Below are 17,487 nucleotides of genomic sequence, written 5' to 3'. Positions count from 1 at the left end.
TTTTCTATTAAAGTCGTAATAACCCGAATAAACGCTATACCTTGATTTTAGTTAGTTTTGTATAGTTTTGACGACATTCTTGGCAAAATAAAACAACCCATTCAGACAAGTAATCGAACTGCCATTTTGAATATGATTCTAATTGCCTCTGGTTTACATGTGATCTACTAAAATAGGGTCTCGCGTAAGTTATGGAATATCTTAAAGGAGGTCTCGAGAACAAATTTGGTCACTGGTTCTAGCCTATATGTATATACACCAATTTCTTAAATTTTCAGTATAAAATCGGTTGGTTGATGAACTGATCTAACTGCTAAAATGTATAAGATTCTGTTCAGTCACATCGTTTTTCGAGCGATTAAAACAGTTTGCTGACCGTAACATGGTTGTTTTATACATTTCTGTAACTTTTATTCTGACCGCCATGACAAATAACCATCAAATGTAAACATGAGAATGACTATTGTTGCGATTAAAGATGATCGCTTCTACTTTTTAGGGAGCACCGATGATCCAATATTGGTTTAAAAGTCCGTCCTTTTCGAGGAACCTGCCTTCTGCAGCCCCCAACTCATCCCCAAGGCTGAAGCCACCTTGAAGCCCGGCGTGCAATCCATTTGGTCCGAGTTGAGCAACGCCGCCGAGATTAGCTCCTGCTTGAATTGGTCCAAGGTTTGCTTGAAGATTTGCGTTAGCCGCGGCGCCTATTCCGTGCTGATTGATCGCAAGTTGCCCACCTGCATTCGCGGCAACACCCGCGAAGTGATTAATGCCGATACCTGCCTGGCCTTGAACGGCGGCATTTAACCCTTCCTTATTGATCGAGGCAGTTCCGCCAAGCGCGGCATGGGCTCCACCAAATCCTTGAATTCCAAGTCCTGCGTTGGCCAATGCCTGGGCTTGGAATCCTCCAAGTCCTAATCCAAGACTTGCGGCACCATTACCATGGATGCCGGTTGGTCCGTTGTAAAAAATCTGCCTCTTGTTTCGGTTCTGCAGCACGGCCGCCTCGCTAAAAGCGACGACAAGAACCAAAACGGACAAAATCAAAATGCAGCTGTTCATCTGCAAAAAAAAGTTTTCGCTCAAGTCAAATGTCTAAATATAAATGAAAGAAATGTCGGTTGTTGTTGATAAGACTGAACAAGACACACTGCAGATGGAAAGAAAGTCATGGCGCCTACTTTTTTACCATCACAAATTTTTAATCAACAAAGGGAGATGCAGAGTATTTTTACGTAATGCAAGCCAATAATAATAATTACCAATAGTTTTAGGTTGCTAAATAAATGCACCAAGACATTTGGTAATCCATGTGACTAACCCCTTTATATCCATTAACACCTACTTATTTTAATTTATCAGGGGTCACATCAGTCCTAAATTAATATGGCTTAAATCCCAAAGAAGCATTTCCCAACCGCTGCCCGCGGGCCAACGAAAAAAAGTACGACATATATTGTTTACTATTTTTGCTTAATACTTTGGATTAGCTTATTGGGCCCACAGTACCTTAAATACCATAATTTAACTACGAGGCCTATGTAAAGCAAAAATTACAGCCAGTACAAGAGAAATACTGGTATACATAAAAGTTGCGCTATAGGTGCGCCACCACGTGTTTAGATGCACAGGTGCGGTCTGCCGTTAAAAAGTTGCTCCAGAGGAACAAAACCTGCAGGTCTTCGGCGACGCAAAAACTAGGATAGTTAAACTTACACTTGTAATTAAATATCACTTACCTTGTAGTATTGCTTGTTGAATGCAAAGTGTGATTTGGGAAGTGCTTCAACGTGCTTATATAGCATTTTGCGAGATGGGTTGTGGTTTTAGGACGTCGAAATTCCTCGAAATTTACAGACCGATCGTTCCTAACTTCTTCGTCGTATCGCAACGATGTTTGTTTTTAAACGTGGCAGATAACGTTGAATATTTTCCCGGCTAAATTATTCGGGTTTTACAATTAACACTAAGTATTATCACCTTTCTGGTTTGCAATGTTGCTTTACAAAAAATCGCCTCTACAATTTTAAGATTAATTATTTCGATATAAAAAGAAACCAATATAAATCATCTTTTCTAGGATAAGGTCCCACAATCAATTCCAAAATATAACAAAATAATAGCCTTATAGTTAAAAATTAAGCCTCTTTTGTGGAGCATACACTATTTAGCCTTTGGAACACAGCACTCTTTCACCCGGAAAGCTTAAAATAATGCATATATTCTGTACATTTTTTTTTCAAATTATGAATTACCCCATGAACCCAAGCTAGTGTACGAATATCTTTCCACCCATATTCCAACGTTGAGCTCCAACGTTACGTCTTACCGTGAGGCCATGATACAAGTTACCCTTAGAAATTCCTATTTTCGGTCGAACGCGTGCATCTTCTATAATTGGTCGAATATATATATTTAAAAAGGGATAAAGCGCTAACGTGAAGCGCTGCTAAAGATTGCAATCATATGCTCATTATGCTGGTTGAAATAGACAAAACGTTTGTGTTACAACAAGACGCAAGGCATTGGGTACACGATCAATGTTGGTTCATTCCCAATTGCAGCTGTACTAAAAAAATGTCCTCGAAATAATTAAAAGGTAGTATAATACTAAACACAAAACCATATAAGATTCGCGCAAAGCTAAAAAAGTGTTTGGGCTTTTTTAAATAATATAGGTAGAAAACTATAGTTTGGGCGACATACCCTTGCACGTGGATACAAAACTCAGATCACATTTTAAACCCCTTTGACACGTGTTCATAAGAAGGAAACTGTCACCTAAACTTTCTTGTTATTTTTTGCGAAATTGATAAAGGAAGTAAAAACAGAAAATATCTGCACAGTTCAGCGTAATTGGAGAATATCCTTTGAGTCACATCCTTTATATTCTGTTCTTTGAAAACGTTGAAAGCTTCTTTGAAAGTACAATCGGTCATGAATGTATCAAACAAGGTTGGTTGTAATTGAACAAGACCAACTCCTTTAAATTTTAATTCCTATCATGCCAATAGATAAGGAAATGTTATTAAGATTAAACATTTTGAAGCATGATGCTGGAATATCGTTAACCATTTTCAGCCGGTGTATATCAGTGCTCAGTATAATTTTTGAACTTTTTTGAGCTGAGTCAGAGACGGGCTCGGCACCAATCAAAACGCACATTTGGCCAGATTCGGAATCGGGACTCGAGAGCTGGACTCGGGTTCATTTTTTTTTGACGGAGTCGGACTCGGGTTATTTTTACTGGACTCGGCAGTCCTTGCTCAAAACCAGAAGCATGCGGTTATTACCCCTATATATTGTATTCTGTACCTTTTTCCTAAATTGTTTGTCGAGGCCCCAAGCAAGATAAATTAACAATGCGTGCAAGGGGCAATTAGGGACAAATAGGGCTAAACTTTACTTGTTTTTTTTGCAATGTGTTTTTTTTTGCGTATAGAAAATGTCTGCTATGTTATAAAATTGAAACTATTAATGTAGGACATAGCTGTGACACCCTTTTGATTGAAAAACAGGTTTATTTTGAGATAAATAGAAAATTTTGACTTGTGAAGATTTGCAAAAGTTTTCACCTGTCCCAGAATAATGCATACACTCAGAATACCTTGATGTAGGTTCCCGTCGCTCGACAAGGAGCACTTGGGTAGGTAACTATAAATACCTTGATGACTGTCTTAACTTGAACAATTTTACTATCGGCAATATAACTGTGGTGTTTTTACCTATAACGTAGTTTTTTTATATTTTTCAAACGTTTATAAAATGGTCGTGAACTATATATTTAATGTTATATACACAGCAAAAAAAGTTTTATAAACTCTATCAAAACATTTGGCGTTACCCACTGTTTTTCTAATATGTTAAGTCAGTGGTTCTCAACCTTTTATGTCTTCAGAAAATAATACTAATAAATACACCCCTCAGATATAATAAATACATTGCGGCACCCCTACAAGATTTTCTCGTAGGTAAATCACTATAGAATGTGACAATAAACGGAACTAAAACGACACCCATCGACTTTGCACAACGAAGGAAGTTTTAATTGGATTTATTTCACTCTAACCTTACACAAAAAGTTCAGCAAAAAATCATATTCTTAAAGATTCCTGAATATCTCTCGGCACCCTTGGGCATTAGAAATGGCAGCCCAGGGTGCAGCGGAACCCCGGATGAGAACCACTGTGTTATGTCTTTTATTGATACTTATATTCAAATGTTGAAATAAATAATGTAGATTGTCTCCCCAAAAGGTCAATGAGTATCAGCTTAACACTTGCGGTTAGGAAATTGTGACGCTATAGTTGCTTGCAATATAAGCAAGGGAAGTGTACTGCGGAAACCTGTCTTTTTCTTGTAGTCTTTGCACTTTTGGAAGTGCACGCAATTAAACAATAACATTCCCTCAAGTTTAACGGGTAAATGCACCTATCCAATCAGCAATTTCCGTTTTGATCCATTTCTGTTAAGGCAGTGGCAAATGAGTTGATTAACAAAATTTCGCCGTATTTTGTTGTTCCGTAAACATCGGGTAGTTTTCCACGAAAATTCTGCTGTATCAGCGGTTTTTTGAAATTTGTCACCTGCCTGTACATTTCGCTCTGTTCGGTTGCACTTTAAAAGAGAGTCGGAAGTTAGGTTACTAAAACGGAATTTTTCTGTGAACGCTGGGTGAACGTATCAAACACCGCTTCATAGTCGCAATATGTTATACGTGACAAGAGGATAGAAATAAATGTACGTATTGAAACGGCAATTTTTTAATGTTTATCTTCTATAAAATGATGTGTGTATTTATAACGCAAGTATAGACGAATTTACTTTATTGGTTTTGTTTTCGATGGCTCCAAGCCGGGTTAAAACTATGTTTCTTCGGCGTTCAGGACAAGCCCTAGATAGCAACGCACAGGTTTAAAGTAACTATACTTTAGATATCCCATGATTTCGGTCAAAAAATGTGAAAGTGAAATGAAGTCTAAACATTCAGCTAAAATGTTTAATTCTTAATTAAACTCTTTTCGTTGAAAAATTTACTACTTCCTAAATACATACCAATATTTCCATTTGTGGGCCCCTTAAAAGTAGTTCACAGAGCCCCAACGGATCTATGGACCTCAGTTTAAGAACTCCTGGTACAAACACATCGAAAACGAGTAAATATAACTGGTGGCGTCGTCGACCTAATGGTTTCTTTTAAATAAATGGAGAAATAGGACCATTTGAATTGACGAAACTTTAAATTCAAAGTATGGTTATCAGTGTGCTTCATCGGGTCAAAGTATTGAGTAGACCGAATTTGTCGCAACAATCCTATAGTATAGCAAATCCATATTTGGACGAGATTTTATACACAGATACCACGTTAGCGTTTTCTTAAAACAGTACCCAATAGTTAACAAACAGTTACAGAAAGTATTCAGGACAATAGCCCCTTCTTCACGCTACTCAAAGGCTTCTTTCTACTACTGCCAGGACCTATACAAACGTCACAAGTGTTAGAACACATACATGTCCCTTTGTTTGGCGTCAAGGGGCACCGTTTGCTTAAAATAAACTTAAACAAATAAGGAACGTATTTAAAAATTTGGGTAATCAAGTGGCACTATGTAAAGACAAATTGTATTGAATTCTCGACAAGCTTTCGCACAACCGTGCTTCATCAGGCCAAAGTAGAAATATTTAAAACTTGAAAACTGTTTGAGCTTGCACATTTCACTTTGCAGGTGAAAGACGCAATAAATTCTGGACCAGGACTATAATAAGAAATAATATTTTAACTTCATAAATAAAGATTGTTTCTCGCGGCATGCGATGTTTTCATTATCCTAATTGCAGTGAACAAAAATAAAAAAAGCATTAGCAGTTATATTGCACGGCTTATTATCCGACACATGCGTTTCCAAACACCAGGTTGAATAACCGAATATGTTCCAAGGTTTTTCATCGTGAGTTAATATCGCGCGGTAAAAAAAGAAGCCTTATTTCCCGGCTATTGTGTCGCCGTGCTTTGTGGGCGAGCAGCGGTAGTTTGGTAAACACGGCGGCGACATGTCCCCGGGCTGGGGTAAACATTCTTGGCCATTGGCCGGCGGAAATATTATCTGTGTAGGAAAGGGCCGAGGCAGCTTGGAAAATAGACCAACCCCGGTGGAACGCGGGCGTTAAATTACCGCCAAGACATCCTCCTTTTGAACATTTTGTTCTGATAGTCGCGCATCTCGGCTAAACACACACAGCAAAGGGCCCCGTCGCGAGCGCTTTTGTTTTTCCATAATTGAGTAGCCCAGCCTAAATCGCGTCTCAGCGCGAAGCGGGAATCACGCGCGTGCGTGTGTGTGTCAGTGGCGTAGCCTACCGAAAGTTTTAGGGGTGGTCAAAAAGTTTGAACTTTTTTGTTTAGCTTTTGCCATTGTATTAACTGCCCTAACGAACACATATAAATATGCCAACAAACCGTTTCGAGCAGCAACTGACTGAGTGTTAACGCAATACTCAAATCATATTCAAATAGCAAAGACTGACTAAGAGTAGTAAAACATTACTACATTACTGTAACTACATTGTTTTTGAAGTACCGTAACAGTCCATGACAATTGAAGGTGTGGTGTGTCTGTAATCGACTGTTGTGTTACTTCTCATAAATGCTACAAAACAAATTATTAAGGGTAAAATATTTATAAGTTTGAGGGGTGTCATGGTCCCTGTGCCTATCCCTGGCTACGCCTATGGTGTGTGTGCGTACCCCGTGCGCGTGTGACTTGTGTGCTCGGCCAACCCAAGCAAAGAAGCCTATTGTTTGCCCAGAGGCCTCTTCGACGCGAGCCAGGCACTCGTTATTATAGGACTGTTTACGAGGCCACTTCAGATCAGCCGGCTCCAATTTTTTACATAAACGTTTTCCCACTTATTTGTGCGTTAACATGTACAAACCTCGCCAAATAAGGGTTAAACTGACTTTGGGACGGTGATGTAAATCCAACACGCTATTATTAATATATAATATTTTTTCGAGCATAATAGCTGGAGGTTGTAGTAAGACGTAATAAGAATATCAAAGCCCAAGTACGTAGCATTTTAAGATGTTGAAAATGAATCAAGAGCTATTCGAAACGTTCAAAATGCTACCTACTTCAGTATGGCCATTGATATTCCTAAAAAACATACTTTATTTTTTTATTAAAAGGGATTCTGGCTGGCTCTAATGTTCGCGTAAACTGGGCTAAAATCAAGTGCTTTTACCACATGCCAGCAACAACGCGAAGCTTGTAACCAGCGCCTCTCTCGTTTATTCACTCTCCCTTTTTTCTCGCGGCGTTCTCTCGCCCTCCGTCGCGTGGCAACGCGGCGTCTATGGCAACCTCGTCAGGCGCGTACCCGCCAAAAGCCTTCTCGACTGTAAGCGAAGCGCTGGCGATCGTATCAGCTGTTTAATCTTTAACTGTAGTGCGCTGCAAGTTCAGTTGCCTCTTCTAGTTAACTGTCCAGACGCCAATCTGTCAACGTTTTGTGATTTTATCCTGCCAAGATGGACGACACCGAAAGAAAGACAGTTATGATAGCGGCCAGAGAAAGAGGTAACCGTACTTTGGCTGTTAAAGTTAAAGTTTTACAGCTAACAGTTGCGAATATAGGGCGATGCTTTGAAGAGCCCTCGAGAGATTTTCTGTGTACACCGTTTGTTGCGATTATCTGGTCCTTGTGGATAATTTAGGCAAAGCGAATAGGCCTTAAAGAAACTGTTTCCATAATTTGTCCTGCTCATATCCGTTTGGTAGGCTTATTGCTGTTTTTGTGTACCTTACACCACGATAACTGAAAAGTGTAGCAGTATTAGCTGTGCAAACATTGTCTTTGTCAGCTTTCACCTTAACAACACGCCCGATCGTTACATGTAGGCTACAGTTCCAGATGTTTTATTGCGTTTCGTGAATTTAAGATTGTGTTTAGAGATTTGCGAATTTAGAATGTTCAACCTCTGCCGTCTTTGCCAATTATTCTTTGTTCAATACCAATTGAAATTTCTAAAGTGACATGTAATTAAACTAGCGTTTTTCATATTTGATATACGAAAGCAGGCCTAGCCTACACGCTGCTTGAAGTTAACCCGAAACGATCCTTTGTATTGCAAATCTCCTAAAGTCATTTTTGAGACTCTTTTGCGATACGGTATCAAACGAAAACCTTTAACTCGGATTTAATACCACCATTGGCGAAACGTTTTTTGGTAACAAATCTTCCGCTTTCGGCTTATTTATTTTATCGTTTTAAGTGGTTTTATGCACACAACTGTAGTTGCTTGCGACTATGCAGGGGGTAAAGTTTTAGTGGTCTGACTTGGATATGACTTGTTTTGGCAATACCGTACACTTGACTGGATTTAGGTACCGGTAGGTTAACTTGGATTTACTTGATATTTGTTATAAATGACTAGAACTTATTGGACCAACAACCTAGTTTGGAATTAACTCATTTAAACAAAGGATTTGACTTATAAGTTCTTTATTTGGATGCAATGTTATACAGGACCCGGTCCAGGCAGGTATGCCCTCCCCAGCACCGTGGGTTTCAAGTCCCATGACTTTACCAAGAACATGAAGCCAGCATACTCAATGGGAGGGCGTCTGGATAACTCAAGTAGGTGACATTGAATCGTTTTGTGTATCTCCTGTACCCAAAGCTTTAAAAACCGTTTTCAAAACTTTGCAAAATTGGTTGTTAAATTATATGCACACCGTTTTACCTACAGGCTGTTTTCATCGTCGGAAGTATTAAGTTAAGCATTTTATTTGTTGCAGTTTGTAGTATCACGTGTGGGTTGAATAAGAGTTTTTAAAGTAGTTTTAAAGTAAGTCGAACCGTTAGTTTTTTCCGGTTTATGTTCTGTTCGGGTTCAAGGTTTTGTTAGAATTCTGTTTAGTTCCGGGTACGGTTCGAAGAAATAAAAAAAAAACTGTTTTAACCAAAGTTATATTTAAAACCGGTTTATAACGTTAAGGTTCGAGTTTAATGTAAATGTCTTTCAGTAAACTATACCCACTGAAACTCTTTCCGTTCATACAATTACTTGAGATTCTTTTTCCGTAACTTAAGGCATTTCTAAACATTAAAAATGCCACTTATCATTCGAAATGCGCCACTTTTAAGACAGCAAAGATACCGCCATATCTATATCCCGTCATGTTTGTTGCCTTCATCACGATTTTTTGTCAGTTACCTCAGGTATCGTTGGATATACAGTTTATATAGCGTAAACGAAAAGTTTATCTTTTATTGGCATCTTTATCGCCTAGTATTTACCCCCTTTAAACCGAAATCATGATAAAACTACGCAATATTCAAACACGTCATTACAGACCCATCAAATTACATACTGTAGTGAATCTTTTTTTTCGGGTTCGGTTAAGGTTGGCGTTACATTCAAAAAATCTGTTTCGTTAGATTTAACATATTTTGTCAACAACGATTCAGGTTCGGTTAAGGTTTGGGTAAAAGTATTCCAAAACCGCTTCATAAAGTTCAGGTTCGGGTTTGGTTCTATTTCATGATTTAAAAGCCTATTTCAAGGGCCTAGTTTTACGGATAACAAATGCGAGTTACCGAAATAAAGACAAGCCGGTTTTATTTGTTGTCTTATCGCTCTGTTTCTCAAAGGCAACTTGTTCAGTGTGTATTACTCAACAGCCTTTTCACAACAAGACACACCAGGCCTCCATGTTTTCACGTCGTGCCTCCTAACCGCAATTTCGTTCGCGCCGAGGCGGCCATAGCTTAGTCGAATAGACAAACAATAGACAACTGTGTTTTTGTGCACAGTGTTCTCCAAGGACATCAGCCCTGGCCCGAAATACCGCGTCGACCCTAGATTCACACGATGTGGGCCGGAAGGCGAGCCTAAGTATTCTATGCTGGCAAGACAGCCGGAGCCAAGTAAGTCGCTGTTAGATTAAAGCTGCATGTAAATTTAACGTAGTAAACGATGTAGTTTAACAAGAACGGAGTAACCCAATAGACTTTTCGATTGAATTTGCATGGACAGAGAAGGAAATCTACAACATAGTCGTGATTTGACAGGCCGATTTTGGCTGACATTTTGCTTCCTAATACACTAAGTTTCTATATTGAGGTTCAAAAACTCTGTTCATGCAAATGATTTCCATGCCAGACCCCGCTAATATCGGTTTCCATTTTAAAGCCAATTCTTTAATTGCCTTTAGGCAAAGTAGTGTGCGCGCTTCTAGTCTACATTGGGCAGTAGGCTTATAAAAATTAAAGTATTCGTAGCTACTCTAGATTCGTAGCAGTAACTGGATTATAGTTCGTTAGTACTTAACAGCTAACTGCCATTTCTCGCCAATTCTCGTATTCCATTCTTCTGGTTCCGACTTTCGCCTTTTTGAACGCGGTACCTTTCCTTGTTTTGTTGACCACGTCGCGTGCATCCATTGTTACGTGACACCATGAAAATAAATGCTACGTCACACCCGTGACGTGCTTTCCCCTATATACGTCACACGGACACTCGGACGTCTGAAAACAAAATGGCAACAGCAACCCTAAAAAGCAACCCTCAAGTGCATATTATTGCATATTAAGCGAATATAAGAAATAAATAAATTAGTTGTGTTTTTAACTTCAACCGCGTTGAATTTTACTTGTTATGCCTTCTTTGCTTGTGCCGTTTAATTTAAAGTCTCTTTATTTTCACCAATTCTTCTTGCCTACAAGCCTATTCTAGCCTACCCCAGTTAGAACTAGTACTTGGAAAATGTTTCTCTCTAGTCGTCGAGAATCTCTTCATTTCGAACTCCTTATATAACATCACTGTTGTCTTTTAATTAAAAATATATATAAATTGTGAATAGACAAATCCGATCTACAGGAGTAGCACATCATTTTAAAGTTTCCCAACCAACCTCCGAGCTCTCTGAACCCTTCAATATACAACAAAACTGCTCGCTCACCCCTTAAATCTTGTGGCTTTGTTAATCGTTTAAGGGCATTTTACAATACACTCAAGTATACGAAATACATGGTAAAGTAAACCAGCAGCACTAGCAGCAAAAACAGTCCTAAAACAGTCCCGGGGTGTCAGGCCCCTGTAATATTCAACTAAAATGCTAGTGCATCAAATCTTGTGGCATTGTCAAGCGTTTTACAATTCGCTTAAGTAGGAAATACATGGTAAAATAAACCAGTAGCACCAGCAGCAAAAACGACAGTTCCAAAACCGCCCAACCAACTCCCGAGTTTTCTGGCCTATTCAATATTCAACAAAAATGACTTTTTTTTAGGAATGTTAAGCGTTTTAGGGCGTTTTACAATACACTCAAGGACAAAATACAAGGTAAAATAAAACCAGCAGCACTTCACCAACGACAGCCCTAAAAAATACCCAACCTCTCGCGTCCCCGCAGATCTTTTCCGGCCTCCGGGCCCTGGCACGTACGACAACCACCGCGTTCACCCCCAGGGCGAGCGGCACGCACCCAGGTACTCGATGGCGGCGCGTACTCGCTTCCGCAAGCGCGACTCAAACCCGGCGGCAAACGCGTACACGCTGCCTCAGCTGTGTGGTCCGAGGATCATCAACAAAAGAGCGCTTCCGGCCTACTCAATGACCGGCCGCTCTACGATCAACGGCTTTGACGAGGACCTGGCGCGCACGCCCGGCCCGGCCAAGTACAACACCACGACGCCGAACATCTACCGTAACCGGCAGCCGCTCTACTCCATGCTCGGCCGCAACGTGATGCCAGGGGATAACACACGTAAGCCTGGCCCGGGCGCGCACTCGCCGGAAAGCGTGTACATCAATAAGAAGAAGGCTCCCGTTCACTCGATGGGCATCCGGCACTCGGAGTTCATCACGCCGCTGATCATTGACGTCACCGACTAGTTACGTCACCGGCTAGTTGCGTCACCTGAATGGACCCATGCACTCACATTGTATCCCCTCCCCCCTAAAACAAACCGATTGAAATTGAAACTGAATTTTGTTTTGTCGCTTTGTCAGCGCTCTCTTTTCCGTCCCTAAGGCTTCCTGTAGTTCCTGCTTTGTTGTTTCATTTCACCCGCACCCCGAAAACACGTCATCCTTCACGTCGCGTCATTTTGCCCCCTTTTCGCGCATTCTCAAAAACCAATTCTACTTCCTATAACCGTGTAAATAGTTTCGATTCTTACACTCTGAAGCACTTTACCGTCGCCTGTGATTGAAAAACCGCCCAGTTTGTAACCATTTACATAAAATATTTTTCATTTATTCTCCTGAGATTACCTTTTAGTGATCCGTCCAAAGCCATTTCTGATATTTATCTATACGTAACACTCATGTCTAATATATCTGCTGTTTTCCTATATACATGACTTACCAAGCAACCGTTGATTTGTTGCGCCCTTCTAAATTGCATGTTGTCGTAGTTTCGATTGATTATGTACTGATACTTAGAACAAGAGATTGTAGCCTGTTCGTTTCCGTCATGACAACTAAAGAAACCACAACGACCATTTATCTGTTGCTTATAGACAATAGAGCAATCGTCCTCATTTATTAGTTTAACTTCATTAAATCGTGGTCATTGTGTGTAGCTTTTAGCGGCGGTGAGAAAACAGGACACAAACCAAAGAAGTTTGTTGCCTGATAACATTTCTACTGTCGATAATTGAACTGTAATTTACATTCAATTAGGACACCATTTAGCCCGGTGTTGCCTACTTAACACAAACTTATTGTCAGCATAGTGTTAATTATATTTGTATTTAACCAAATCTGAACAAAAACATGGCACACAAATTGGTGAAAAACAATCCACCATCGGACGAATTTAGAGATGGTTTATATTTGCATAGAAATCCAATTCAGTTCTTAAATAGCGCCAAAAATTTTAACCTTAAATTGAATTTGATACAGAAGAGAACTTTTTATTGGGCCAGTTTAATTTTTATTACGCAAATTTATTTTTTAGTGTAAAATAACTTAGCGAATCTAACAACGCTTTGGCAAACGTAAATTATAATTTAAAATTAATACTGTAAACGTAAAACAATTTTCTTCACTCAAGAGTTTTATGAAATTGCCTTATGAAAAATGTGTTTTTCACGGTCACACAATATTCGGAAATTGCAATGGTCAAATTTAAGCGATAAATAATTAATTAAAACGCGGAATGAGCAACTTCAAACCGGCGAGGTAAGTTTGTCTTTAAATCAAAAAAATATGCATTTTAAAACATTTAACGGACATTTAAATTGCACTATTTAATCTATATAAACTAAAGCAAGTAATTTCTGCTACTTAATTTTCTCTTAGTTATTATAGTTAATCTTGTAATATCATAATTCCTAATGTTGTACTGTAAAAACCCATAGACTAGCATTGAGAATATTTAAGTATGGATTTTTGCTAAACTGCTAGAAATGGAGGGTTGCTATATTTAAGCGTGTTCAACTTCGATGGCTCCAAGCCGGATTAAAATATTTCGTTTTAAGCCGAGCAGAGAGTTAACTGATGTTCTACAGAAGTTTTCTGTAACTTGTATTCACTTGCGGCAAACCAACAGAGCTAAAACAATTCGGCGGCACACCTGCGAAATATATTTCGATCGACAATTGAAAACATAAGTAGGCCTAAATGTCCTCGGCAGCCAAGAACAAAATAAGCGATTTATGATTAAACGCGTCGAAGGCGCCAACAATTTGACGTTTTAAATTCCTTTATTTTCTGATTTTGAGGTTTTACGGTTTTCTCAAAATATCTTAAGCGTACCAAATCCCCAAAAAATTTACTTCCTTGAAATGCTGGATCAGAGAACATTAAGGGCTTATTAGCACACTAGGAAAATGTAACCTGACATTGTGCTTTGAACTTTTTTGCCTAATTGTTTTTTCAGGACAGCAGCCAAGATTAATTTAAACAATCACAAAATGTTAATAGTACATTTACAATAAGTAATATTTCATGGGTTTTGAGCGTATGGATAATCGCCCTTTCCACTTTGGTATAAAGTTTAAAAATTGCTTTATATTAACGTAAGATAGGTTTTAAATAAGTTCATTAAGTTACACTTGGATTATTGCATAAGATAAAAATACCTATCTTGATGTATAATTTTTTGTTAGTTTTGCTGAAAAAATTGAAAATAGCTTAAAAACGAAATAAACCACCTCCTGAAACGTCGCGGTACACCTGGCATAATCTCGCGGGAAACCGGTTGCGAAGCACCGTTCTACAGGCCTTTGTTCATAGAATAGTTAGGCAACATTTGTGGATATGGACATAAATCATAACAAAATTGGAAAACTAAGGTTATTCAATTTAATACCATACAAACTCAAACCCAATCCGTCAAAAAAAAATATGTGTTGTTTCAAAAATTGCATTAATTTTTAGGAATTTCGTTAAACAAATCACTGTATGGAATACTTGCTTTTAGTTTTTTTCGAAAAACATCTGTTTGAATTCACATTAAAAAAGCTAAGCAAACTTTAAATTTAAGCCGACCATTGACTAACAAGACTATTTTCTGATGTAACGAATTCCGCTCTAATTTTTCAATAAAAACTTGCCACACCCAAATGACGTATTTCTAACTACACCCTTGTCGAGGCTCGACACTAAAACCGCCACCAAATAACCTATCAAATATATTGAATCAGACTAAACAATTTTGAACAGCCCTCTAGTTGTAATCGAATTCCTACTTTTATCCTTAAACTTATAGGAAATGGTCTTCAAACTTTACTTTGGCACCAGAAGACGGCGCTGGCCGCTCGGGTAGGCCTACTGGTATTTGATTATACCTTATTCCAGTGTTTCCCGTTTTACCTTATAACGTACCAGTTGACCTCTAAAAGATAATGACGTACCTGTCGAAAAAACGAGCGCTAACGTTGTTTGGTATAACTGTCTATACTTGCATTGCTGGCAAGTTTGTATTATAAGCCTGATTGTTGCATGTCTTTAAAGGTTGTTAATGAGCCCGACCGAAAGAAACAGTTAAAACGGCTGTAAAAATATGTATTTTATACTTTAGTTTGGAATATTATTTATTTAATAAATGAGACGTGTTAAGCTATCTATATTAAATGACGAAGTTATCGAGGCTATAATAATAATAAGATAATTGTCTATAATAATGAAGAAATTCATATTTCTAGGGTTAGGGTTAGGTCTACTTGTTTGCATTGAAACCTTTCACCTGGTGAAGAATACACAGTATATTACGCGTGCAACTATAGTCGATAACCAGCCCGCTATACCTTTTCGCAGACCTCTTCAATACTCCAGGCCCGGGAACTTACCGTAACGAGATGGTGCATCCCCCTAACGAACGTCGGGCCCCGAGGTACTCCCTGTCGGCCAGGACCCGCCTTAGACGCGTCGACCCCAATCCGGCCCCCAACGCCTACAAGCTGCCTTCAGCGCTCGGCTGCCGTGTACCGAATAAACGCGCCAGCCCCAGCTACACCCTGAGCGGCCGGACCAGGGGCCAGAGCTTCTCGGACGACCTGGCGCGCACCCCTGGCCCGGCGGGGTACAAGGTGGTTCCACCGGGCCGGTACCGCCGAAGCGCGCCCCTGTATTCGTTGGCCGGGAGGTGCTATATGCCCGGCGACAGTACAAAGAAACCAGGGCCGGGCGCGCACAGCCCCGAAAGTGTGTATAAGTCGCTGTACAGGGGTCGCTCGTTTTCGATGGGCATCAGGCACTCGGAGTTCATTACGCCACTCATCGTAGACGGAGGCTGGGATTAGAAACCGGATAGATCTCGAATCATTCAAGTTCCTGTTCCATATAATAGCGTTTTTTTTCGATTTTGCTTTTTATTCTGGACACAATTTGCGTTTTTCTGCTGGAATCAGAAACCAGCTCGATCTCGAATTATTCAAGTTACTGTTCCGTAAACGAGCGCATTTTATCGATTTTCGCTTTTTCTTTCTGATCAAAATTTGTGTTGTTCTGCTGGGATTAGAAACCGATTCGATCTCGAAATTATTTGAAAGATTCAAGTTCCTGTTCCATCGACGAGTGCCTTTTTTAATTTTTTTTTTGCTTTTTTGTGTTTTTCTTCTGGGATTAGAAACCAGCTCGATATCGAATGATTCAAGTTCCTGTTCCAATTTTCGCTTTTTTTGCTGGACACGATTTGTTCTGTTCTAATCTCGCCTGGTTGCTACAAACGAATTTTTTCTATGGCCTTTGCACAGACGCCTGGCTTCGTTTCGTGTAGTTTTCTGTTTTGCGGACGTCGCCTCTTTTCGTTGTCGATGTTGTGAACTTTAGTCCAATTTGATTTTGTAAAGTTTGTCGAGAGTCGCACCGTTGTAAATAAGACTCAATGTTTTTCGGACGTAATTCGCGTCCTTGTCGCTTCGAGGTCAAAGAAACTCCATTTGCTGCATTTGTCGGCACATGTCTGTATCTTAAGGCTTTTTTTGGCCCTCCTTTAGCTTAATACTATATATATAATGGTAGTGATGTACGTATACATAAAATGAAAATTATGCTTGGTTTTATAAAACATGGTATACTTGGAATTTAAACATATAAGTTTCTTTGGGGGCGAATTGTATAACGATAAAACTTTTTCTTATTTTTTTTTCTAATATTTAAGTTCATAAAAGGAAAAGCGGTTTTTGAAACTATATAAACCTTTGTATCATTCTTAGATGTTTTTTGAGAAATGTTTGCGAATCGGTGTGCTACGTGTTTAGGTAAAAAACCCAAAAGCCATTTGTACAAAAATTTTGCTTTTTTTTAATTTGTTATGTGTGGCTTTGGAAAAGCTTTGTTTTTTCTTGTTCGTGGAAAATTCGGTGTTTTTCTATCAATCAGAATAGTGTTGTGCTGATCTGCGCTTTAGGTGTGTTCGAGTGAGAGTGGAAATAAACTATTTTGAAAATATTTACATTTGATAATTATTGGTTTAAGTAGGGTTATATGTGTCTATTGCTTATCATTTCTTTAACTTTTCCAGTCTTAGTTGAAGTGTTAAACAAATATGTTGGCCAGAAGAAGGGAATTTTCGACACTTGTTAGTTTATTCTGATACTAATAGACAATGTTTTGAGCAAAAAGTACAGCTGTCCGACACGAAAAAAGAAAAGTTGGAAAGAAAAGTATAGGGTTACGTTGTAGGGGTAGGTATGGACTGGGGACCTGACGAAGTCGGTTTTATTCGGCAGAGGTCAGAACAAAGGAAATATGTCTCCGTATAACACTACAGCAGGGCTGCGGAGTCGGGTAAAAAAAAAACGAGTCCGACCGGCCAAAAAAATACACCCGAGTCCGACTCTGGCCAAATGTAAGATTTTATCGAGTCCCAAGTCCAGCTCGGACTCTACAGCATGTATTTTACCGATTTACGCAACTAAATTAAGGTGGATTTTCTGCAATTCACTCATATTGGTGTCATAATTGATCCACCCGCATTACATGGTTTAAAAACATTTAACCATTGGCTATTACACTTTTACAACCTA

At 39.2% G+C, this 17,487-nt stretch overlaps 2 protein-coding genes across 3 annotated transcripts; one reads left to right on the top strand and one right to left on the bottom strand.

Annotated features, from left to right (window-relative positions):
• Positions 1–495: 495 nt before the first annotated feature.
• LOC146166801 (uncharacterized) lies at positions 496–1,808 on the bottom strand. Its single transcript, XM_083384974.1, has 2 exons — positions 1,743–1,808; positions 496–1,065 (listed from the first exon to the last, which is right to left on the bottom strand). The coding sequence occupies exons 1-2, from the start codon at positions 1,806–1,808 to the stop codon at positions 496–498; spliced, it is 636 nt and encodes a 211-aa protein (XP_083241100.1).
• Positions 1,809–7,383: 5,575 nt separating this feature from the next.
• LOC146166800 (ciliary microtubule associated protein 1A-like) lies at positions 7,384–15,759 on the top strand. 2 transcript variants are annotated; one of them, XM_083382283.1, is made up of 4 exons: positions 7,384–7,580; positions 8,530–8,640; positions 9,820–9,933; positions 15,275–15,759. In XM_083382283.1, the coding sequence occupies exons 1-4, from the start codon at positions 7,532–7,534 to the stop codon at positions 15,757–15,759; spliced, it is 759 nt and encodes a 252-aa protein (XP_083238409.1). In that variant the 5' UTR covers positions 7,384–7,531. The 2 variants fall into 2 exon arrangements, with proteins under 2 accessions (XP_083238409.1, XP_083238416.1); XM_083382290.1 differs by lacking the exon at positions 15,275–15,759 and adding an exon at positions 11,421–12,515.
• Positions 15,760–17,487: the final 1,728 nt, after the last annotated feature.

This window comes from Ascidiella aspersa, chromosome 1, assembly GCF_963924565.1.
Source record: "Ascidiella aspersa chromosome 1, kaAscAspe10.2, whole genome shotgun sequence".
Taxonomy (NCBI): Eukaryota; Metazoa; Chordata; class Ascidiacea; order Phlebobranchia; family Ascidiidae; genus Ascidiella; species Ascidiella aspersa.
The sequence above is the reverse complement of the archived record's forward strand: the minus strand, read 5'-3'. Positions and strand labels throughout refer to the sequence as shown.

Bases quoted from the DNA above. Each gene is read 5' to 3' on its own strand.
- LOC146166801 (XM_083384974.1), bottom strand. From the start codon at position 1,808: ATGCTATATAAGCACGTTGAAGCACTTCCCAAATCACACTTTGCATTC. The intron at 1,066-1,742 runs GTAAGTGATATT...TTTTTTTTGCAG, and splicing joins TCAACAAGCAATACTACAAG to ATGAACAGCTGCATTTTGAT.
- LOC146166800 (XM_083382283.1), top strand. From the start codon at position 7,532: ATGGACGACACCGAAAGAAAGACAGTTATGATAGCGGCCAGAGAAAGA. The intron at 7,581-8,529 runs GTAACCGTACTT...AATGTTATACAG, and splicing joins GATAGCGGCCAGAGAAAGAG to GACCCGGTCCAGGCAGGTAT. The intron at 8,641-9,819 runs GTAGGTGACATT...TTTTGTGCACAG, and splicing joins AGGGCGTCTGGATAACTCAA to TGTTCTCCAAGGACATCAGC.